The sequence below is a fragment of the Astatotilapia calliptera genome, chromosome 5 (genome assembly GCF_900246225.1).
Source record: "Astatotilapia calliptera chromosome 5, fAstCal1.2, whole genome shotgun sequence".
NCBI classification, from domain to species: domain Eukaryota; kingdom Metazoa; phylum Chordata; class Actinopteri; order Cichliformes; family Cichlidae; genus Astatotilapia; species Astatotilapia calliptera.
In genome coordinates this window covers 32,884,884-32,910,041 of record NC_039306.1, presented here as the reverse complement: position 1 = coordinate 32,910,041, position 25,158 = coordinate 32,884,884, and the positions used below count along the sequence as shown (strand labels likewise).

Genomic DNA, 25,158 nt, shown 5'->3' with positions numbered 1-25,158 from the left:
ATATACAGCAGAGTATCTGTTTCAGTCTGATTCACCTGTGGCCTGATCTGAAGCCAGGGCACTGATCTTCTCCCTTTTCTTTCTCCACCTGATCCTCCTCTTCTGCAAACGAAATGTGTTTGCAATCAATTTTCTGGGTTTTCTAGTAAGGGAAAGGCTTTTGGCTTGGGTCACATAAACTGAGATTGATTCTCTCTTCACTCAGCAGTGTCACTTTTGTTTTCATTGTACAGAAGCAAACTGCTGGACAGACGAGAGGCAGAAAAACAGAGGTTTGTGAAACTGTTCCAGTGTTTTTCTTCAACTTACTTTTTGCTTTATCTATGGACTTGAAGTCTGATACAGACTACCTCAAATGATGTCACTTGAGTCAGCGCCAGCTGGTCCTGAATACTACAACTGTAAAAACTGGGAGTGTGAGTGTGTGGAGTGAGAAAGGAGTGAGCTTATCAGTCCTGTCTCTTAGTGATGGGATTTCCGGCTCTTTTTAGAGATCCGGCTCTTTCGGTTCGGCTCACTAAAAAGAGCCGGCTCTTTCGGCTCCGAACCGGCTCTTCAGGTTGTTTTGTTGCTTTAATTAATTTATTATTAACAATAATATAAAATTATGCACAAAAGGAATTACTAACGTAAAAACAAGTGGTTTTATTTATATATGTTTATATATAAATATATGCGGTGGCCCCTAGAGACAAAACACGTACAAACTCCAAAACACATTTCTAGCATGAACTGAACTTCCAAAGCAGAGCTACTAGATCACTTAAATTACACAATTGAAAGCATGTGTGTATTGTTTGTGTATTTATACACAGGCACTCATATATATATTCAAATAATTAAAAAAAAAGTTCATTTACCTGTTATTACCACACACCAAATCCGGTCGTTGGTACTTGCTGGCTTGTGTAGCCACAAGATAACAAAGGCTCAACACTGCGCCCAGCATCCTGGAGCACTTCTGTTGTCTTTTGTACGTGTTTTGAGTTTTTATGTGCTTCTGAGTTTTTACGTGCTTCGGAGTTTGTACGTGTTTTTACGTGTTTTGGAGTTTTTACGTGTTTTGGAGTTTGTACGTGTTTTTACGTGTTTTGGAGTTTGTACATGCTTCAGAGTTAGTACGTGATTTGAAGTTTGTATGTGCTTTGTCTCTAGGGGCCACCGTAAATATACTTTTATTTATTCACTCCACATAAAATGTAATAAATAAATCATATAATACAAAAATCAACTATTCACATTTCAAGTTTTAACTATTTAAATTTTCAGCTTTTTCCTTTCACAAATTTAAAGTGAAAAGAACACCTGCAAACCACAACACAATTAAATATAAATTATAATATGAAAACTAAAAGAACATGCATATTCTCTGTCATATGGACCTGCATGAATAAACTTTCTCAATCCTTTATCATCTGCAACCGAAAATAGTTGTGGATGATTACTATACCTTTCTAATGTTGTTGTCCCTGCCTCTCTTTCTCTCCCTCTGGCTCTGTTCCTGTGCTACTGAGTGTAACTACCGCCCCTCCCCCCTCTGCCCAGCGTAAAGCACAAGGCTCGCGTGCAGAGTGAAGCGGAAAAAAAGTGCGAGAGAGAGGCTGAGAGAAAGGAAAAAAAAAAAAAAAACACGTGACGGCTCGCGATAAGGAGCCGGCTCGCGTCGTTCACGTCAAAGAGCCGGCTCCAAGAGCCATTTCGTTCGCGAACGACCCATCACTACTGTCTCTGCCAAGGCTAGCTTCTCAAGGGTAATTGGCTGCTACTAGCATAACAAATAAAAATTCCCAATTCTCTAAATTTCTAATTAATTAAAATGTTTTTCACATCTAGTTTTAGTTTTAATTAACTACAATAACCTTAATGCAGTACTAAAGATTTTATCCATAATGCTTTATTTACACAGAGGTGCTTTGAGCTAAATGCTAACATGAGTCTGTCAACTCTCACAAGTAAATGCTAACAAAATGCTAACATGCTAATGTGTAGCAAATCTCACAGCTCTACAGCGACTTGAAGGATTTTCAGGCAGTGGGAACTTTGGACAGCTATTTCTCACTGACATCACAAAAAGGTCAGTATTAATAAACATAATGTTTTTACAGAGGCTTTCACTTTGTCTTGAAATTTGGTGGTCCGAGATACAGAAGAAACGTTTGAAGATCAAACCAATCTTTGTTACGTGTCATATAGGCAGTATATATAGTATATGAGTAACAACAGTATATAGACAGTCGTCACTCATCCACCATGCTTTTTACATTTGATTAAACAGAAATTCAAATGTTATGTCTTATGAGTGTTATTACATGATAGAATAGTCAGAAATAATATCATCATAGGTATGATTTCACTTTGCCCTCCTGGTGATATCACACTTTAAAGTTTATCATGTATGTTTTCTCCACTGAATTAACAGAAAACAAATAAAACCAAATAGCAGGGCTCATTTGTGTTTTTCACTTTTCATGTAGATACTTCCTGTACTGATAGAGAAGAAAACAATGTGAATTAAAAAGCAACAGATTTGTACTTGAAGGACCTGTAACTTCACATAAGGGTAAAATGTGGCATGGCTTCATTCGATATACTAAAGTTACAGGACAACAAAGTCAGCTGATTCTGAGAGGGTCAGGAGAAAACCATCTCAGACTCACTAAACATGCCTGAGTTCATCTTCATCTCATCTTTTGGTTTTTTAAAAAACTCGTTTTTAAAATTCTTTGCTTTGGGTTTTGTTTTTGTCTGTGTCAGTGACATTTTGCAGGTGAAGCCCTCGGGCATTGGGCTTGTGCCCAGGTAAGTCCTTTCAAAGACCCCTCTGTGTTCCCTCACGGCAGATTCAAACAGACAGCTGGCCATGCCAAACCTGCTTTTCTGACCTTTGACCATGTATTGACTCTGCTTGACACCTCTCGTCTGATTGGTCAGTCGCTGGGGGAATGTGCCCTGACTTCCTGCCAGTAGTAACCCGTCAGCCATTACCCATCATTCCATTCTCAGACAGTAAACACTGGCAGGCTTCACACTGTCTTGCCATCAGGCCTGTGGTTTGATCAGTCGCGTGTCTCCTAACTCATTCCGACTTCTCCCGGGGATCCGAATCATGAGGCCTGGGACGACGTACTTTAGGAATGTGAGGAGGTCAGAGGTCAACAGTAGTTCTGCAGGAAGCCCTTACTGCTCTAATTAGCTAAACCTGAAGCTACAAGTTGCATTAGCTTTACCAGTTTCAGGCCTGAAGGTTTGGAGCAGGAGCGGTGGTCGGCTTGCTACAGTGGACTCTCCTGTGGAGGCTAAACACAAGCTAGGATGCGTATCACATGAATCACTGTTGTTTATGAACTAAGCTTTTATTCTTGTTCTGTAAATGCTGTGCAGGAGTCAAAAGTCCAACATGAATAAAGACATTAGTTGTTCCAAGGAGGCCATCTCCTTTATTTATGGTGGAAAAGTGACAGAGCAGAAATTCCTGCGTAATCCTGGACTGTGAATGTGAGTGTGCGTGCAGATAAGCTGGGAAAAGGCTGTAGCAGATGTGCGTCATCACTGGAGTATATATTTCAATTTTTGACGTTCTGGAAGAATCACCGGTCTGCAGCGAAAACAAACCTTTTGGGATTTATAACATGCAAACCCTTTTTTTTCTCTTTCAAAGCTTATCTCCAAAATATGTCTCATATACAGAAAGACGTGTTTGTTAAACAGAATGGCCTTTTTCTTTAAGTGCCTTGAGGCGACTGCTGCTTTGATGTGGCTCTATATAAATAAAATGGAATTGAATTTCTTGGCTAAAGCTTCACTTGTATCCTCGAACCTTTGTTTTGGTTTTTGTAATTTGATCTCCAGCGTACGTAATGAACAGTTGTGTATGTTATGTAGGTCATATACATGAATGAATATACAGATCTTTTTTATATTCCTGAAGATTTTGTGTATAGTTCTTTCATGGTGCTCAATAATGGGGTGAACATGACCCCACCCTTTCTTCCTATCTTTTGCAGATCTCTTTAAATATTTACTGAAGACTCAAACTGTGATAAAACAACATAGATTACTCAGGTCTCCTCGTGACAGACCAGTCCCTCAGTTTGTCACGCTTTGGGTGCTGGTCAAAAGCCAGAAATCACAAAAACTGTGCAAGAACAACTAGAAGCAGAGAGAATAGTATCTGTTGATATCTTTTAATCTTGATAACACAGCACAGAAAAGACCTCCTGTGATATTTATACACTGCTCCAAAATTTAAAAGGAGCACTTCAAAAGCACTACAGATCTTAAGGAAAAAAGGGGAAAAAATAATCGGGTAATTTGTTAAGAATGAAAGGATGGCACATCTTTTGATGGATATAAAATTATCAGCCTACAGAGGGCTGAGTTCAAAGACACCTCGAAAGTCAGAGTGAAAAAATGTAGCACCAGGCTCGTTCATTTTGACTAAAATGTCATTAAAAAAATGGTACCCAGTAGTTTGTATGGCCCCACCATGTGCTTGTATGCATTGCTTATAACATTGGGGCATGCTCCTAATAAGACCACCAGTAGGAACCAGGCCCCACAGCACCAGAGTAGGATCTGACAGTGGGTTAAAGGATTTCATCCTGATAGCTAATGGCACCTAATGGTGCTGTTGCCTGGCCTATAGAGGTCTGTGTGTCCCTCGGTGGATATGCCTCCCCAGACCATCAGTGACCCACCACCAAACCAGTCATGCTGAACAATATACAGGCAGCATGTCGTTCTCCACGGTTTCTCCAGACTCTTTTATGTTTGTCCCCTGTGCTCAGAGTGAACCGTCTTCGAAACACACAGGGTGGCAAATGCCAGGCTCCATAGTGCCACGTAGTGAGCACAGAGCCCACTAGAAGACTTGGGCCCTCAGTCACCCTCATGAAGTCTGTTTCTGATTGTTTGGTCAGCGACATTCACACATTCACACCAGTGTCCTGTTGGAGGTTATTTTGTAGCTCTGGCAGTGCTCATTATGTTCCTCCTTGCACAAAGGTGCAGATACTGGTTCTGCTCCTGTCTCCTGGAATCTCCTCCATGCTCTTGACACTGTGCTGGGAGACACAGCAAACCTGATGATGATGTCACATTGATGTGCCAGCCTGGAGGAGCTGGACTACCTGCACAACCTCTGTAGGGTCCAGGTATCACCAGCAATGACACTGACCCTAAGAAAACGCAAAATAGTGAAAACACAGAAAAGCTGAGGAGGGGAAAAACTTCAGAGGACCTCGTCTGTAGAACCATCCCTGTTTTGGGGTTTGTCACTCTGATCTCTGCCATGCACAGTGAAACTGTTCCTTTAAGCTGTGTGCACTCAGTGCTTATGCCTGATGTATTCTTATTATAATGATTCAACCTTTGAGGAGTCATTCTGAGGCATTTATTTGATGTCTGAGTTTTCAAACGTTTATATGGTGCAATTAGTTTATAATGTGGGGACCTCTGTGACAGGAAGGACTGATATTAAAGCCTTTCTCATTATTGTCATTATTTAAAAAAAAAAAAATTTATGGATCCAGTAACAGATTTACACAGATTTACACAAGACCGATCAGCTGGAGAATGTTGGTGGTAAAAGAAATTCTCCCATTCACATACAACTTACACAAGAAGAATTTTTAACATCACAGTTTTGTATGATAGCAGCTCAGTGGACCAAAGGTTAAAGGTATCATCTCTGTTATTAAAGCAAAAGACTGGTTTTCCCCTGTTAAGGTACTGTGAGGTCAGTATATATGGACAATGACTTATTCTTTGCAATTTTGCCTCTGTACACCACCACAGGGAATTTTAAACAATCAAATTCAGTTTTAATTCAAGGTTTAATAACAAATGCATTTCATTAACTATTTAAGAATTACAGGCATTTTTATACATAATCTCCCATTTTCAGATGCTCAAAGGTAATTGGACAACTGACTGACAAGCCTCAGGTGAAGCCTCCTTACTTGTTGTTCCATGGCAAAATAAACAGATAAAAGATCTAAAATTGGTTCAAAGTGTTGAACTTGCCTCTGGTGGCTGTACACTGGAAGTATGAATATGATGTCTGTGAAGGTGAACATCACTAGGCTGAAACACCAAAACAAACCAATCGGGCAGGTCACAAAAACTTCAGGAAATTCTAGGAATAGAAAGTTAGGCGTAAATAGCTGGTAGAGCAGGTTATCTGCTAATCGGAAGATTGGTGGTCCAGTCCCTGGCTGCTCCAGTCTACATGTCAAAGACAAGCATGTTGTGAATGGTAGATAGAAAACACTTTGACAGAAAGACCATAGCAAAAAGTGCTTGTATGGATGGGTGAATGAGGCAAGTTGTGTAAAGTGCTTTGATTTCTCAGATAGAGTAGAAAAGTGCTACATAACCTTCTTAAAAAGAAGGAATGAACTTGTCAGTATAGCAAGACCACAGAAACCTGAAGTGGATGATGACAGAATTATTTCCATCGTTAAGGAAAATAACTTCAGAACATTTAGCTAAGTCAGGAACGCTCTCAAAGAGGCTGGCATCTTAGTGTCAACATCTATAATTAAGTCTACAAACCACTCAAGAACAGTATCACTGTGCAAGCATTTTTAGATGTTGCCAAAAAATAAAAACATAACAAATAAAGAAAAAATATCTAAACATGTTCAGTGGTACAAAATTGACTTGCTGCAAAATGAGTGGAAGAGAAAAGCTTGGAGAAGAAAAGGGGCCGATGGTGATCTGAAGCATCCTGTATGATCTGTTAAACATGGTAGAGGAAATTTCAGTCACCCAATCTCAAAACGACAGAGCATTGTTTTACAGTTATTACAAAACTGAAGGCAGAAAGACCCACAGACGAGCAGCAACTAAAGGTGGCTGTAGTAAAGGCCCAACAGAGCTCCGCAAGAGGAGAGCCAGCATTTTGTGATGCTCATGGTTTCTAGACAGGCAGGTTTTGCATTTTCTCATTTAAAACAGTCCATATTATCTCCCATCCTAAATGTTGGTTTTTCCAGCTACTTTTGATCCTCTGGAAATGGGGGTGGGAACTGATTTTTATAGACCAGTCCCCCACTCTGAATTGGAAAAGAACCACACTTTTCCAACAGATCTAACATTTCAGGCTATATGAAGGCTTTCTCTGGGTGTTTCTTTGCTAATCTTAAAATTTAGTCTTGTCCCAGCATCATAAAAACCATGTCTGAAACCAGTGATGTCTTTAATATTTCTGGTATTAAATTTTGTTCTATTTGTACGAAAATTTTACACATTTTTTAAAGACTGAAATTCAGCAAGTTTTTTAAATCTAACGTTTGAAATTCATAAAAGGTGCAAGACTCTTATTCTGAAATGCCTCTAGAAGCGTTTCCACCAGTGATATTAATTTATTTTTTTATTAATTTCGCATTAATGAATTGTAAACCGGTTCAGTCCCAAACTCACAGCAGATTTCATACTGTCTGTATAGAAGTTTTACTTTGAAAGGTCTCCCCGGAACCCGCCCTTCTTCTGAAACGTGTCGCTTATTTCTCGACCACCGGGTCGTTGAGTGGTTGGACCCTTTCTGTGTCCGCGGGGAGAAAGGGGTTAAGCGGACATTTGGAAAGACCCTGTCGTGGCGTATAAAGGGCCCGTTACCCACGCAGTCCGGCGGCCTGTGCTGGCACCACAGCGGCAGTGATGCAGCCTTCTCCGTCGTCTCTACAAAGGCACACAGAAACGCGTCGGTAACCGAGAGAGACACGGCAGACCAGCGGAGTCTGCCGCCCGGGGCCCCCTCGTCCTCCCTCACCGCTGCCTCCTCCTGACCCGGCATGCGAGGATGTCCAGGAAGATAAGGAGCGGCAAAGGTCGAGCAGCGAGCCGGATCGATGCTCCCACGGCCGGTGAAGTAGACTCGACAAAAACCGTGTAGTTCGCCTGAACCCTGGCAGGATTGGGCTCGGCTTCTCGGTGGCTTCCAGAGACTCTCAGGATGAGGAAACCCAGAGTGATCCGGATGGTTTTTGCCTTGTCCCTGGGATGTTTCGTCATGGTCATATTCTACTTTAACAGCAGTCTGAAGCCAGGTGAGTATAAATCCCATAAATACACAATATTTCCCCCTCTGCTCTGCTTAAACTTGCTTCCACACCCTGCCATCGGAGCGCTCATTCTCCTGCATCCCCGCTCTGTCTGCCTGCCGCTACGCTAAGAATAAAACTAAAGCTAAAACATGAAACATTAGAAATTAAGCGCCCCGTGAATAGTTTACACAGACGTCCCAACCTGACACCTTTCAAGCAAAGAAAATATTTCATCACTTTTATCAGTTCATCTCCATCCATCTGCAAATGATTCAAGTATTTAAATATGAGGGTTTTTTTTCTTTTATCAGTAACAAAAGAAGTTTGATTAAATATTAATTTATAAGTTTTTCTAAATTTACATCTAAATTTATCTCATATGATCTATAGTCCCATAAAGGGTTGTGTGTTTGTGAAGATCTCTTGTGTGGAGACAAAAGTGTATCTGATGTATGGGCTCTAGTTTAAAGTGTGCAGCAGACCAGCTGGTCCTTTTCTGTTGGCATATGGGTTTGCCCATGCCTTCATAATAAAACCCATTCATAACCCGCTGTGTTAATGGGTTGTGGCATACTTGTAATCCAATACACATATCAGTGAAGTGCATGAAAGCAGGCTATTGAGACATTCTTAGCCCAGCTATAAAGGATTTTTTTGTGCGACTTGTTGGTCCTTGTCATTCCAATAATAAAGCGTGGCCTCCAGCCCATTGTCATTTCACCCCGTTGTGCTCCATCCCGATGTCTTTATTTTCCCATGAAGCTCAGATCTAAATTGAGGAACAGGAGAAAAACTTCCATTAGCAGAGTGTTTAGCGCAGTGTTTCCTCAGCTACAGGGAGGAGGGCTGGGAGCAGACGCAGCTGGCTGGCAGTGGGGTTGTTCCTTCGGTGGGATCTGCTTCCCTCTGCCACATACAAAGGCCTCTTTCACACGTGCTCAGCTATTTTAGGGGCCTAAAAACTGTAGGTATAGCCCATATTGTGAGGTGGATTCACGTTTAATGGCGATCCCAGAAAGTTTGGGTGTGTGACATGTCCATAAGTAACTTGTGAAAGACGTTACTGTCAGTGTAGTGTTACACTGTTAAAGTCAGGGGTATCGGTTATGATAGCGTGACTGATATGCTTTTCTGTCAGTAGGTTAACGTGTCAGTGCGGTAGGTGTGATTGTGTAAGATACAGTCACAAACCGTTACAGGTGTGTGGTTGAAATCAAAATCAAGGGTGTGGTTCTTCGGAAATGATGCGATAGTGCTGCAAGATGGTCTCAACATGCAGTTGTAAAAGAATAAAGTAACAGTCTGTGCTGTTTAGTGTATTTACATTAAGTGATGTTTGCATTTACAGTAGGATCTCGCACTCGCATTGCTTTTGATTTGATAGTCATACTCTAAAAATGGGACACTAAAAGCTTGAGGAATTCTTAATCATCCAGGTAGAAAATCCCAGAAAGTTTTCGTAACCAAGTTTCTTCTTCAGCCTCACCTGCATTAACAATAAAGTTGGATAATAATTGAAACAAGCACCGCAGACAAACAAAGAGCCAGAAGATCAGTTTCATGATCATTATTATGCAAAGCGCCATGACCATTGGTCAGTGGCCACGTGTACTTAAATCACAGCAATGTAAGATGGTGCAAAATGTACTCTTAGCCCCCCTCACCGTGAACGTAAATAGGAAATGATCACCTCTAAACTGATCAGGGGGTTTCCTCATCATCTTACAAACCTGTGTTCATCTAAAAGCTTCTACTGCTGATCATAACAGCTTAAAAATGCCTCCACCAAATAAATATTGTCTTTCAATATTGCTCTGAAACATGGTGCTTGTTGTTTTGACAGTATTACAGAAAGCTTTATCGCGCCAGTCCAAAGGACTAACAAAAAAATGTGTCCTTGATAGTACTAGAGGCTAAGGTACTGCTATCCAGACGCAGGACTTCACATTTCTGACATTTTGAGGAGCAAATTCAAATTAAGAGATAGAAAATTACAGATAATCCAGGCCTTTGTGACATGTTTTTAGTGCCAGCTTCATAGATTAACAAAACTATGTTTCATCTGCATGTCAGTGGAAATGTGTATATATTTATTTTAGCAGGCGATCTCATAGAACTTCATAACTAACCTTTGACTTGACTTTTACATTTGTGACTTCTAGATAAAAACATTGGTTCATCTGTGTGCACGTCCTCGTGTAGCTATACTGGACAAATTGCTTTTGCTTCATTGTAACTAATAAAAACGGGAGACATGTCCTAGCAGGAAAAGCAGGGGTGTGTTAGTGACAGTAATGATGGTTTGCTGCTCGGTGATATAATGACTTAACGAAGCCATCGGCGGTCTTATTGGCCACACCTGTGCTTCTACTTCGTGGGAAATTCAGCGTTGGTGTGGAAGAGCAGCACACTAGAGCTGTCCCATCAAAAAGTGGCACTGCAAGTTAAATTTTTTATGTCCTTGTTAAGTAAGCAGGTCTTAAAACAGCGTCATACCCTAGTCTCTTGAAAAAGAAGGTAGCAATCTTGATCAGTCACCATCCATTTAAACTGGCTTTTTCACAAGGTTGTGCGCTTCACTGTATAAAAGAAAGGGGAGCGCTTGATTCGTTACAGGTCCAAACGAGAGCTTTCTAGCCAGGATAAATGCACAAAAGCAATTGTTTCCTCACCAGCTACAAAAATCGGCACTGAATGATTTTCCAGTCCGATCGACAGTGCAAACCCCCAAAATTAAAGATGCTTTTGTTTACGATTACTGTAAATTGCTACTGTGTATTAATTTGCCTTTGTGAGTTAATTTTGATTGAATAGGTTTACAACCAGTGCTTTGATGAGACACATGGCATAAGTGCACACATTCCTAGATGCTGCCTCTGTTTTTTTGGGGGGGGATTGGCTCCACGTATTCCAAACACACCTGGAATGCAGCTCACGCGCCGACCATTAAACCTGCCTGTCTGCTCTAAGTGAATCTAAATTGGTTTCAGATATGCAGTTAGTTAGGGGAGGTGAAGCCGCTCTATCTGGGGTAAAGGTCAGAGTGTTTTTAGGCGATGTGAAGCTGCAGGAGAACAGCCGCATAACAAAGGAACATAGTGCCAAGTCAGAGTTAGCATAAAATTACAGTGCTTGGAAATGCAGTGCTAATCCAAATTTAGCATAATTGCATAGATGCAGAGTGGCTTTACTGTAACATCCTGGACAGAAATAGTTTTTCAGAACACGAGTTGCCTTTCATGCTGCAGAAACTTAACCCTTTGTGACGTCTTCGTATCCGGTCTTTGAAATTCACATCTGTTTTAGAAAAGCTGACTTTGTAAGATGGGCTTATGTGTCAGCGTGAGAGGTCTTTACTACAGTCGCCACTATGATTTCGCCTTTGGGCTTTTAGACGCATTGACTGAAGAGGAAGAAGTATATCATAGTCTGGAATGTGGTGTTGTATGTTACAGCACAGTGAGGGACTTCTCCCTTTGTTTTCCTGGGAGTAAAATCCAGGAACATCACACATACAGATGTGAGCTGACTGCTATGAGTGTAGCTAGTTGTAGCTGTTTAATCACAAACAGAGCCTGAGACTATTGTGTGGGCCTCGGGGCAGCTGTTGTTATTCATGTACTGGAGACTTACCCCCATCTCATACCTCCCTTGTCTAGGCTTGACTTGAGGCCACAAAAGTCATAAAAATTAGCTTCCCAGAACTCTGTCGGAGCACTGACGAAATTGTTGCGGCGCTCTTTGGAAACTAATTTTCACACATGGTCACTTGTGGATGGGACATTATCCAATTAAAAGCAGACGCATCCACACGGGAACAGTGTGTGACTTGATCTTCGTATGCTGCGGCGTGCAGTTGCCAATTGAAACCGCTCGCTCCTCCTGGCTGCTGTCAGATCCCCGTCCGTCTGCGGTGACATGGGGGGTCGGGGTGGTCCTGCTGTTCCAGCCTGTTCTCCAGCCAGCTGCATATTCATGAAACGGCACAGCAGGAGCTGATAGCACAGAAAGTACTCTGGAGGAATTTTTTCAAAATTACATTAGGACCATCTGCTTTCAGAGCCCGTATCCTCAAGTGATTTGATTTTTCTGGTTTGTCCTTTCGCAATTAAAGTTACTGAATAAGTCTTCTGCTCTACTATTTCAATCCAAGTGCTCTGTGGTAGCCAAATAATTCAACTCATCCCCACTTTGGTCCAGACTAAATTACACTGGCAAATATTGTCTGGGTTAGGGTTGTTCTGGTTCAGTAATTTTAGTCGTGCTCGATTAAAAAGCCCACGCAGAGCCAGGCTTTTATTATTCCTCACTCAAAGAGCAACAAGAGACATGACATCATGTACAGGTACATGTTTCTACATAAATTTTACATATACAGGTGCAATGATCTTTTCCTCTTTATCAAGCCTTTTCATAAGGCATATATGATATATATTGATCATATAGTATATATAATGGAAGCAATAACATTTTTTAAAATATTTTATTTTTATGTTAAAATAATAAGTGGGTATACAGAGGGCTGTCACTCCTGGATTCCTATTGCAAATTGATTAGAATGCATGTCCATGCACGTTAGGCTTATGTGTGGTTGTAAATTGGCTGGTGGGATGGTTAATGTTAATCTGAGGTAACTAAAGTTTATACAATGAGGTGATGGTGTAGAGTGCTCGGAGTGATCAGGAAGAGTGCAGAATAAATACCAATCTATTTGATTGTGTTTACTAATGCATGCAGTGTTTGTCACAGTAAAGTTACTGACCGCCCTAATGTATGGTAGACATTCAGTGTCCTCAGATGATGAACCTTAATAACTTGAATCACCCAGTAAACAGCTGTCATTGTAGGATCACAGAAATCTGTGACACTGACAGCAGTGACTAGTGGTTAAAGTGTCGCCTCACAGCAGCAAGCGTCCTCATTTTTTATGTACGTATAAAACAGAAAACTCTAACACCAGGCTGTTAAGGTCCATTAGTGAATTTAACACATCATTGCTTTTGCATATGAAGAAAGTCGGAGGTGCCTAGACCCACGGGAGATTCAGTTTAAGTTAAATGGACCTCAGGATTGTACTACACTTAGGGCTGCTCAATTAATCGAATTTTAATCACGATTACGATCTGGGCTTTCAACGATCATTAAAAATGACTGAGCCGATTATTAGCCCCTCCCTCATTTATTCGCGACACCTTAAAGGCCGGTCCGTGAAAATATTGTCGGGCATAAACCGGTCCGTGGCGCAAAAAAGGTTGGAGACCGCTGATTAAGAGGACCCGAGGGAAGCTCGGAAAGCTAAGCAGAAGTTATTTGGAGAGGAGAGTGACTGCTGTTGGTTGAAAAGAGAGGTAAAAAAAACTTCAGTGGTGTTGCACACTATTTTATATTATTTTTTTAAAGTCATTGTTAACCCTTTAAAGCCGTCAGAGCAGCACGCTCCGTGTTGTGTAACTATTTTTAAATCCCTGTAGAACCTGAACCGTGTAAGCTAGCACAATAATTTGTTTTGCATATGAAACCGGAGGAGTTGTACTTACATCTGATGCCATCAGCTTGTCCTCGGTCACGGTTTCCTTCCACATATAGCTTTGCAAAAACTGCATAAAAAGCGCTTGCAGGAACAAAAACATAATATTCCAGAAACACGCTTTGCCGTTCCTATCAGCTGTTCGTAACACTTCCCACAGTGAAATGATGCACATGCTGTTTTCTTTGCAAATTTGCATCATAGGATTGTTTTTTGTTTTTCCTGCAGTATATAAAAACTGTATCTCCAAAATAAAACTATGAAGACACTCAAAATAAATTTCCTGTTGTTGTAAACTATTTTTTGCAACTTTATTGTATTTAAAGTTTTGAGGGATAAACCTCTTAAACTTCTCCAAGTAGAAATATATGTAAACAAAACAAAAGCGATTTTCAATTTTTTTTGTAGTTTATTGCACTTTTTTGCAATTTATGTAATTACTATGGACTTAATGCATACATATTATTAAAATATGGGCTATAACAGTTGTATTGATGTATAGCAACTTGAAATGCTCCCACAAATGGCACTACAGCATGTAAAAAAAATAATATAAGCTCTGGTGGACTTGGTTCTATAGTAGGTCTTAAAGGGTTAAATAAATATCGTCAAATAATCGTGATCTCAATTTCAGTGAAAATAATCGTGATTATCATTTTTGCCATAATCGAGCAGCCCTAACTACACTGGTGAAACATGCAGTCGGGTCAGTATTTTCCTGTGTGATGGATATTTCTCTTTACGGCCAAATATGTGTCTATTGTCACTGTTTCCAACTGCTCAAATGCAGATGTGATGGATTTTAGTCAGCCAGCTAATGAGTCGCCCCACAAATGCACATTGAACTCTTTTACGCTTCTGCACAGGATCATAGGGACTCCTGGATCTGCAGACATTCTTCTAAGACTCAGCAAACAGACAGTACACCACCCACATGCTCCTGCCTATGCACTAACACCCTTTTCACACACACACATTTGTGGCCTAAAAGGATCAGGCTTTCCCTTGTACAGCGTCAAAGCTACTCTTTGGCAAGTCAGGTCAAGGAAGGGGGGGGGCAGTTTTCCCAGTGGGACCTAAACACAGAGCTCATTTCATGGCTCGGACAGCAGGAACACACATCGGCCTTTCTATATTTTGCATTTCCCCAGCATTTGGTTCCGTGCGTACCGTAAGGAATGCTGTAGGCTTTGGGGGTCCAGACAGGGTTAAACCAACAGGACGACGTCTTCCTTTGAGTCTGCCTTAGCTGGGGTTGGTGAGTTTCAGACGTCTTGTATCAGTGGAGGAGTTAAGGGCAGCTGAGACACTGTTTTGTTAGAGTGGTACACGGTTATAACCAGCAGCTTTTTTTTTCTTCCCCCTTCTAATGGCAAAACATAGCACACATTTTTCCACCTATATCTATGCTGTGCAGTGTGTCCTAGTGTCTGCGCCCAGTCCTGATATCCAGCTATTCTGACATTTTAAACAGTTTCTTGATATTTTCACCTGCCCCCCTTTTAAATACCTCATGACAAAACTTGGACTGTAAATTTCCTTGCTTGCTAATTGATGCCAAGTTAGCAGATGACAGATGAGACACAAACCTTTTCAGTGTGCCGTCTCACCCTGTTGCTGAAACACTCAGTTTTCCAGGTGTTTGTCAGCTTCGGAATCATTTCAGCCGCTACCTCTCTGTTCCATTTTAGTGCTCTCTTTGGGAGAGGTCGCAATGAAATGTGTTTAGAAAACAGGTCAGATAAATTGGTGCGCTGTGGCAGAATGATCTCCTCACCTCGGCAGCTCAAGGCAAAAGACAAAGCCTCCTTTTGGCAGCAGCATCCGGCTGCATGTGACGCTCTTGATTCCAGTAATAAGGCATCATCTGGCTTTTTGGCAGAGGTGAATCCACTAAATGAGAAGGTTATTTATGTGTCAAAAGAATTGATGCTGATTACTGTGAAGCTTGCTTCTTATGTATAAATCTCTGAGTGTTTGCTGTGATCAGTGATATTCTTGTTATTGCAACAGCTAAGTACTTTCTAAGTGTTTTCCCAGGCTGTTCGCCTGGTACCTCTACGTTTGCCTATGTCAAACCAGGAGCCAAGTTAATGTTGAGGGTGCTGCACACTCACAGCAACTTTTTATCTCAAGGTGATTGCAAAGTTCGGCTGGTAGGAAGAAATCTTTCTGCAAACTGAGTCTGACTTTGACTAATGGCAATCACTCTGTAAGATTGTTGAAGGTTTGCTGGTTGGCTTTTGGTTCTAATCCTCTAGAAAAAGAAGGCTGCTCAGCGCGATTCTAATTGCTAATTTGAATTGTTGAATTTCTGTCTATATAGAACCAAATTGCGTGTAATGATATCAGACTGATAGCACAAGCTCTGTCTCATGGCAACATTTACGGCAGGTTTTAGTAACATGGTTGGCATGCTTGACAATCTCATTTTGCAGCAAAGTAACTGAAATTAAATAAGTAAATCTTATTGGATTAACACATTGCATAGTATGGGCCAGTAATATTGGCCTGCTGGTAAACCAGTTGGCTGTTTGTACCTCGACGGTGTTCCTATGGTCAGAAAGTTTAGTGTGGAACTTTGTAAAACTCCACTTTTGATGGTTGAAAGAGCGACCACCACACCGTTTTCAGCTGGAAGAATCAGAATAATTTGTCAGTACTGACAGCAGTACCAATGCTAGCTAACTGAATGTAGTGTGTGTCAGGCACTGGCTTTATATGGGGTTGTAGTGGTTATTTGTGTTTATGAGTGATAAATTATCACATGTGGTCAAAGTGTAAGTCAAAGTGTAAACGATTGTAAAATGTGACGCTAACACAACAGTCACGTTCAACTGTTGAAATCCTGCTTATCAGTAAATCCACAAAGTACCAAGTTTGATATGAGCCAATGCTGTCCTGTCCGAATTCAGGCAAACTGTGCTTCAAAGACTGGACAGAAGACCACGTGCAGATTTGTTGACATTGACCAAATTTGACTGAAAACAGAACTCACTTTAGCAAAATAAGTGCAGTTTTTATAGGTGTTTTGGGGAAATGGCTGCTTTGTTTAAGTTCCATGGGTCATTCCACACAGTATTTTAAGAGAGAGTGCAAAAGAACGAAATGCAATGCATCCCTTTTTTAGCTTTTATAAATTGGTCCTGAATAACTTTAGTTGCAGCCAGACTGGGAATTTTGCCTCTAAATTGGGTGCATTCAAGTTAAGTGGGAAACACTGTAAACTGTTTTAATGGTTGCTATCTGGGTAGAAGCCAGTGCAAGCTAACACTGAGCAGCTTATATTTTTATTGAACTGAACATTAACATTTAGTGCTATATCTGTGGTAGGGCTGAACGATTATGGTCAAAGTGATCATTTTGATCACTTGTTAGTCAGTATTGGTGTTCATTCACTTGGTTTGAGTGAATCTTTGGCAAAGATTTTGGTGACGTCAGTGCACCTTTGTGAGCGCTGATGCACAGTATGCATGCTCGCTTTAATGGACTTTTATGGAGCTGATGTTGGACAGTTCACGTCAGCAGCCATGTTTTTTTGTTTTTTGTTTGTCTGTTTGTTTGTTTTGGCCGAGTTTTATTTAGAACTGCAGTTTTTGGTGGTTTTTTTGTTTGTTTGTTTTTTTTCAGCCAGCTGATTGCTTAAGAGTATTTCTGAAAAATGGATGATGATGATCCACTTCGAGGCATGAGTGTGGCAGACATTTGAATTCTGTTGTATATCTTTGAACGTAGTCTTACTAGTCCAGGACACTTCAGAACGGCTGTGACTGTCACATGCTGGCATGCAGTCGGAGCTCCTGATTTGCTTTTTGCTTTGCATTCTATTGGCTGAGCACATATTTTAAATATGTGATCGTGTTCATTTAACTGTGGGAAGCTAAAATCAAGATTAAAATTCCATTAACTGTGCAGCCTTAATGTGTGGTGAGAATGCTGGCCAGTTGTAAAAGATTGCAAAATGAGGCGGCTGATGCAACAGTCACGGTCTACTGTTGCAGTCCTCCTTATCAGTAACTGCACCTGGCATGCTTGCTATAGACAACGCTACGCTGACCAGATTCATACATTATGTTAATAAGTACATGGGGATGGAGTGTCTGAAATAAGACCGGCACTGATATATGATCTTTATACAATACTGTTGCACAGCTTCAGCATTTCTCTAGTTACTCTCACCTGCTGTTAGAAGCTAGTAAAGACCTGTGATTTCAGTTGTATGATCGACTGTGTGTCTCTCGCAGGTATTCTCAATGATTCTGTGTAGTATGCTCATTACTGCATGCTGGGCTGCCTGCAGTGAGCGTGTTTACAGCTCATAACCAGTTTGCCATGAGTGACCTGACCACACCACAGGGAGGAGAGAGGTGCACACATGTGGTCACTTGAGTCTCACAGTAGCCTGTGCTCAATAGTGTTGGGCCTGTGCAGTTTCCACCATTACAGCATCATTGTCTCCAATTAAAGCAGCTAATTACGGTAGTAACAAATCCTGAGCTTTTGTAAATCTAATTGTCTCCAGATGACAAATGTTGCTGTTCGTGCAAGTTTGGAGCGTAATGACTGCATAAAAGGCAGACTTGTACATAAGGCGTTTGTGCATACTGCCATTTGAATAATGGCACAGCACAGGAAGTCATTTGTTCAATGGGCAGTTAGTGCTGAGTTGCACTGCTCAATCTGGACTTGGAGCCACACAGCTGCTTGCAGATGTTTACTCCAGTGAAAAGCAGCCTGGCCTTGTCTCTGTGAGCAAACTGATGTCATTTCATTGTTGATGCGCTGTGAAGAGCACGTCTCTAACAGGAAGTTATGTGTTTAAACTTGAGTTTAGCCATGAGCCAGTGGCTTCAAGACAAAAGAACCAAATCCTAAAGTGGATTTTTTTTTTTTTTTTTTAAATCAAATGATGAAGATGTTAATTGAAGGGACAGACTTTATTCATTCCGAACTTTATAAATAATCCCCCTTTTTCATTTGTTGAAAGTGACAGGTATCCCTGCAGTCCAGCACCTGTGGACATCATCACATGCTTCCTTCTTTGAGGTTTGCTGTTCACTTTTGGTCTCAGTAAGTGAAAAGCATGCTGGGCTGATGTTAGGTGAGCGACTCTGTTCTTTGCCCTGAGATTTGGGTTATGATCCGTTTGCATTGTTATACACCGTCTGAACAGTTTCGGAGCATTTGTCTGAACCTGAGCCTCTTTGGACCTCATAGTGGTCCAGTGAACTGCTTCTGTGTAACACTTGAAACAAGTTCAAGTACGACTTTTATCTGCTTAGTTTGCTGTCGATAATGAGGGAACCTGGCTGTTGGACTGCTTGTCAGTGAATTTCGAGCCTCTAAAACTGGGGGAGTTTGTGAAAATGGATGTAATCATTAAACAGTTAATGTGATATTTTTCTTCACATTGTGGTTATGGAGCAAGAAGAGTTCCGGTTTCAGAAATATGAGTCAAGTTAAATTTAAATGGCAGCAATACAGAAGAACATTTATGGAGTTTTCTGAATGAGTTTCAATGGATTATTGCCTGTATCGCTTGAACCTCCTGAGCAGCAAGGGGTGAACATTTGTTAGTGAAAATATGGAAATTTCGTGTGTGTGTGTGTGTGTGTGTGTGTGTGTGTGTATTTGAATACTTGAATTCCTTGAATCGTCAAACATACTGGGAAGTTCATGAATTGAAGCAAGGTCTAACTTGTGTAGAAAGGGATCACTAATTGCAGGGATTATTCTTCCTGGAATCGACACGCACGCTAAAAGCAAAGTTGGTTCAATGCTGGATTTTCCAGAAAGAGGCACCGATGTCACCCTGAAACTACACTGCACCAGGTGGTCTGAGTTCAGCGAGATACTGGAAACCTAACCCTCTTCAGCTGAACTGAATCAGCAGCATGAGGACTTATTCTGTGAGCTTTTCACAGCAGCTTCAGATTGCCTGATCTTTGGACAGAGCCACGCTAGCTGTTTCTTTTCCCAGTCTTCTAACGCAGCGGTCCCCAAACCCCGGGCCACGGACCGGTAGCGGTCCGTGAGTCGTTTGGTACTGGGTCGCGAGAGTTGAGGCTCGGGTGTGAAATGTATGGTTTTTATCAGTTTTCAGCTTTATTTTGTTATCGTTTTTATCGTTAACTCTGTTTTCCTGAGTCTTTTCACATGTGTTATGAATAAATCTTTTTTTCGGTACCAGTACTAGTTTTATTTTGTTGTATTTATCCGCGACATCTTAAAGGCCGGTCCGTGAAAATATTGTCGTGTATAAACCGGTCCATGGCGCAAAAAAGGTTGGGGACCGCTGCTCTAACGAAGTGCCTCCTGGCTAACTTCATAATTTAAAACACTAAAATGACTCGTCTCATCTGAAGAAGGGGACAGATTGCAGTTTTATCTTCAAGCTAACACTTACTGGCTAAACACACCAGAATACATCTGCGTTTCATTTAGGGAGTGTGCGTTTTTCATAAAAGAACATCTGATGAAGCGGGGCTATCTATGTTTATCTCTGAGGAAAAAACAAATAACCTCCACACTACGCTGCAGATGGAGTGAAGATATGGCTTTTATAGAAAGTGACTACGTCCACAACATGCATGCAGATCAGATGGAAGTGTCTCTCTCAGTAACTCAGTCTCGTGAGTGTTGATTGTAACCTTACATCTGTGGCCGGAAAGTGTACGATGTGATGAGCTTGTTCTGTAAATCAAATAAGCTGTGCTCCTGTGGGGATGTTCGCAGTGTCTTGGAGTCCTGCTGCTCCCTGTTGTGTCAGCGAGTCGTGGTTCAGCAGCGTGGTGCTCATCTCTGCTTTCACTGCAGGCAGGTTGGAGTGCAGAATACTTGATGGTAGATGTTGTTCTGAGAGCTCGTTTTCATTTTTCTAACTATGATGAAACTGTTTGAGTGAAGCAACCACTGCCTTTTCAAACCAGGCCGCACGCCTTTGCATCTTTCTTTTTTTTCTCCAACAAAGGCCTGCAGCTTTTAGGAGGAACAGATCGACTACCTTTACCCAGATTAAATCTGAGGATCATGTGGTGAAACTCTATACATGTCCAATATCTGGAAGGAAACAAATGATGGCTCTAAGCCAAAGGACATAAATAAGGTCCTTTTATCCTTCCTTTCAAACTTGAGTCTGACATAACGTGGAAAATGAAATGTTCTGCCCGGCCAAAACTCTTGTTCCGTTTCTAAAGCACTCGAGCAAATAAAAGCAGCGATAACAAACCATGAAAGTTTACTTTATTGTTTCAGTGCAACGTTTTTGTGCTCAGTTTGTGTTAATGTTCTACAGTGCACTTTATTCTCCTGTTTTATCTGTCTAATGATATACCACACTGTATTATTATTTATGATAATGGTAGTTAACACCAACAGTAGTAGTTAAATAGTAAATGAGCTGATTCTTGTGTACTGCTTGGGTTCAGTATCTTGCTTGAGGATATTTGGCTAATTATAATTTTGGCATTCAGTAATTCAGTGAATGATCAAATAAAATAATTGCGCTGCACCTCTTTATCCTCGGCCTTTGTTCCTCCCTGAAACCCTGCAGTAAGCTCACGCCCCTTCAGGCTGCAGCATGTTAAACTTCAATAAAAGCGCGAAGTCAGCGACTGATTGGTAATCATGGGATGGACACCGTCCCCCTTCTAACTCATCTCATGTTGACAGTTTGCAAATGTATCGTGCATATTTTCTTTAAAATGTGTCCACAGAAATATGAACACCAGCCAAACTACCACAGTCAGGGTCACAGGACCACATTTGGGCGTGATGACACACATTCACAAAAGCATTATTAGTGATAATTCAGCGGTGACTGCTCCATAACCGATGTGCTTTTTCCTCAGCCTCAGAGGCGGTGGGTGAAAGCGGCAGCAGACAGAAGTCGAGGAGGAGTCCGCTACAGACGCTGTACGATGGCGATCAGGTCAGTCTAACGTCATGTGCACTTTAAATATTTATTTGTAAGGATTTATTCCAGGATTACTCGGGGTTATTTTAACAAACTTGGCAAAGGTTATGATAAATAGTCATTTTGTGATTTTTATGATTCTTTGTGTTTCTGGAACGTTCTATGTTTGAATGAAAGAGAGCACACATAACCAGACAGGATAGGCCGAGTGTTTAATGACAAACAGGGTCTCATTTTTAATATTTAATAATAATCTTCTAGCTGTGGAAATTCAGTCCTCCTGCAGTTTGTTGGCATAAATAAATCAGTGTCCAAAACTCTTGAGTCACAATTGTTTATACTTTGCTTGGGGAAAAAAGAAGTAGGTGGAGTGATTTACTGAAACATGCAAACATACATGGAAATGCAGTGTAACGGTAAAAACAGACTTTGTACAATTCTAACAAGCTTGAAAGTTCACATTTGGTGTGACCGCCTTTATTCTTCAGAACAGCTGGAACGCTAATGAATGCTTTCTTAGAACTGACTAGACTTCAGAAATAGTTCTGCAGGCTTCTTGAAAGACACTCAAAAGCTCTTCTCTGGATGTTGGCTGCTTTTCGTTCTGTGCTCGGTCATGATGATCCCACACTGATTCAGTCATGTTGAGGTCCGTGCTTTGGGGAGGCCGATCCATGGCTGATAGGAAAAAAACCACAGAGGTTTTTAAGGAGCTTGGAAAGAAAAGCGTCTGGACTTCTTTAAGTTTCCTTGAAGATGTTTCACCTCTCATCTGAGAAGTTTCTTCAGTTTGAAGAGCAACTGGTGGAGAGTCCCAGTTTTTAAACCCTATGGGAGTGTTCCCAAGTGGGTCATGGACCCCCCCTATGCGGTCGTTCAGTCTGACGTCACTAGCCGTGTCTGGGCCTAAACTCCGCTGCAGGTCCATATATCAAACGATCACTATGGCATTACTGAGAGTTGAAAAACTGTCTAAAGTCTTTCATCTTTAATAAAATGATCAGCGTTCTGCTCTACCAGGTGTAACAATTGAGTTTAACATCCAGGCATCCATGAAAACGGAATTTATGACATTTAACGGAGTTAGAAGTTAGCAGGAAGTTAGCTCGCTAGCTTCTATCTAAATACAATATAGCATGTCCTGACTGCGGGGTTTTGGAAACAAATTAAAATGTACTGCTCTGTTATCACTTCCAGCATAAATGAAGACAGAAAACTAAAAAGCAGTGACGTTTGTAGGGTTACTGAAGTTGGGCTAGCTGGTATGTAATGATGTGCTACGTGACCGCTAGCGACACAGCTATGTTAGCATAATATAAACAAGCTTTTTTTCCACTCGATAAAAGTTAACGTGAGTGTTCTCGGTGGTCAGGAACAAATGTAATTGCATGGCAGGATGCTGTAAAAGGACCAAACTTCAGCCAGGAGAACAACTGAGATAATCCATCCACAATACGAGGTTAGTCATTCATGTACTGCTGCATGGGCTGGGCTGTAGTTACATCCTAAGGTTTTAAAAACTGAGCTTAAATAAATGATTAGTGGTAATAAAAGCCGAGGGAGGTCAACAGTGATCACTGACTGTTTTAGGAGCTTTTTGAGATCAAATATAAGAAAATGCATAACATTAAACATGTTAACAACACAAAAGCCATATTAAATGCAGACTACTTTAGGCCCGGAAGTAGGATTCGTCACGTCATCACTTAACGACCGGATACACCACCAGCTAGCGGAGAGTCAGAGAGACAATCAGAACAATACTGTCATCCTCTATGTACCAGATTTATCAGAGAAACTCAGGAGAGTTTTCTCCAATCACGACATCCCCGTGTACTTCAGACCCAGCCACACACTCAGACAAAAACTGGTTCATCCCAAAGACAAAACTCCTAAGCACAAACTTAACATCGTAGTGTATGCTGTGCAGTGTGGCGAGGAATGCTCAGACCTCTACATCGGAGAGACCAAACAGCCACTTCATAAACGCATGGCTGAACATAGAAGAGCCACCTCCACTTAATTCAGCAGTTCAGTCCACGTTTTGCTCCAGTCCTCATAAATCTGCTTTAGCTGCATCTAAAGGAAAGTAATACCTGCTCTTTGTAACGAAATGTCTAAGAGACAAATCTCCCCGGAAATTTGTGAAGTCTTGATAGTGATATTTTTCATGTCAAGGAGAAATACTTTGATGCACTCCCATCTGAGCAGTAAAGGAGGAGAAATAAAGGTCGGCCATTTTTGTGGAATTAAAGACACGACATTTATAGAGGAGGATTCACGACTTTGTACAGATACTGTCAGGCAGTTAAGAGTTTTATATTTAGAGATGCGTCTGACTGCTTTTCATCCATGCACAGGTTACATGAAGCTAAAAGCAGTAACAGGAGCCGCCCTTTATCAGGAAATACAAAAATATCACTTTTTCGGTCGTTAGCAGGTTTACTGTCTGCAGCTTAGTATTAGACAGAAACATGTCCATGTGCAGCCTTTCATTTCCACTCTAGTTATGAGTTGCGTATAACAGCTGTACACAACCATTGCCTCACTGGGTGTTGACATATCTGAACACACACTTTCATCCCCGCTTTGTTTTGACTCAAGCTCACTTGACATTAAACAGCGATGACTCAGCGTAACTTTTATCTATCAGTTTGTTCTTTGGAAACAGCTGCCATTATTGAGTTCAATTCAGTATTTGCTTTTTGAGGAGGCTTTCTCAGGTAAACACCCGTGGGCGGGGCTCTGAATGACCACTTTCCTCTACGCAGACGTTCAGCGTTCATGATCTGGGCTCTGCTATTAAAGCAAATCTTACAGCTGGTTCCAGTTAAATCTCCCTGTGAGGAGAAGGACGGTGCACATGCCAGAAAACAAACTAGCTCCAGTGGAGTCCGGTCCACTCGCTTCCAATTGATGTCATATTTTCACTGTTCCATTTCCACTTAAACTGTTTAGCAGCAGCAGGATGCTGGAGTGAGCTTGATTAATGTGAGGCAGATTTATTTAATTGTTTAATTCTGTAAACACAATGGGCGACTGATTCTGTCTCCATTTGTTGCTCTCTGCACATGTGCAGCAGGTAACTGGGTGAAAAGCTACATGTAGCGGAATAGCTGACAACCTGGCGACTGGAAGAAACTGAGCAATACGATTAAGAATTGAGTGCAACCATTGCTTACAACTTGTAAGAAAGTTGTAAGACTCTTTGCTGTCACTTTTTTGGGTGCAAAAATCCTCTTTTCAAACTGTTAAGTTTTTGTGATGCGCTGCTTGTAACAAAGTGCTTAAAGATACCAAGGAACTAAGATTTAAATTGTAAGTCGTCTGTGTAGATACAACATTGGTTGACTTGAGTAAGGCGCCTTTTTATACTTTAGTGAAGTGGGTTAACAAACCCAAAACGAGCAGAATTCTTCTAAAAATGGTCAGGTACAAAGACTGGACTAAACTTGAGTGAAAAAGCAGCCAATGTCCAAAAAAAATCTTTGAAAGACCTCCACAAAATCTGGATAATTATTGCTCGAGACCCCTTTTAAAAACTGGCAGGAAAGTCTGAGGCCGACTAATGGCCATTTTATAATTGCACCAACAGCTGTCACCGTCTCACCAAGCTTCTGGCTGACTGATGGTCTTGCAGCCCAGTCCAGCCTTGCGCAGGGCTACAG

The 25,158-nt window shown here is 41.2% G+C and overlaps 1 protein-coding gene across 1 annotated transcript in view; it reads left to right on the top strand.

The window, feature by feature from the left end:
* The first annotated feature begins 7,442 nt into the window (after positions 1-7,442).
* LOC113022979 (carbohydrate sulfotransferase 11-like) overlaps positions 7,443-25,158 on the top strand; it is a 23,438-nt gene continuing 5,722 nt past the window's right edge. The window contains exons 1-2 of the mRNA XM_026168984.1: positions 7,443-8,051; positions 21,426-21,505. Of these exons, the coding sequence (XP_026024769.1) occupies positions 7,958-8,051; positions 21,426-21,505 (174 nt within the window). The 5' untranslated portion in view covers positions 7,443-7,957. The remainder of the gene's footprint in view (positions 8,052-21,425; positions 21,506-25,158) is intronic.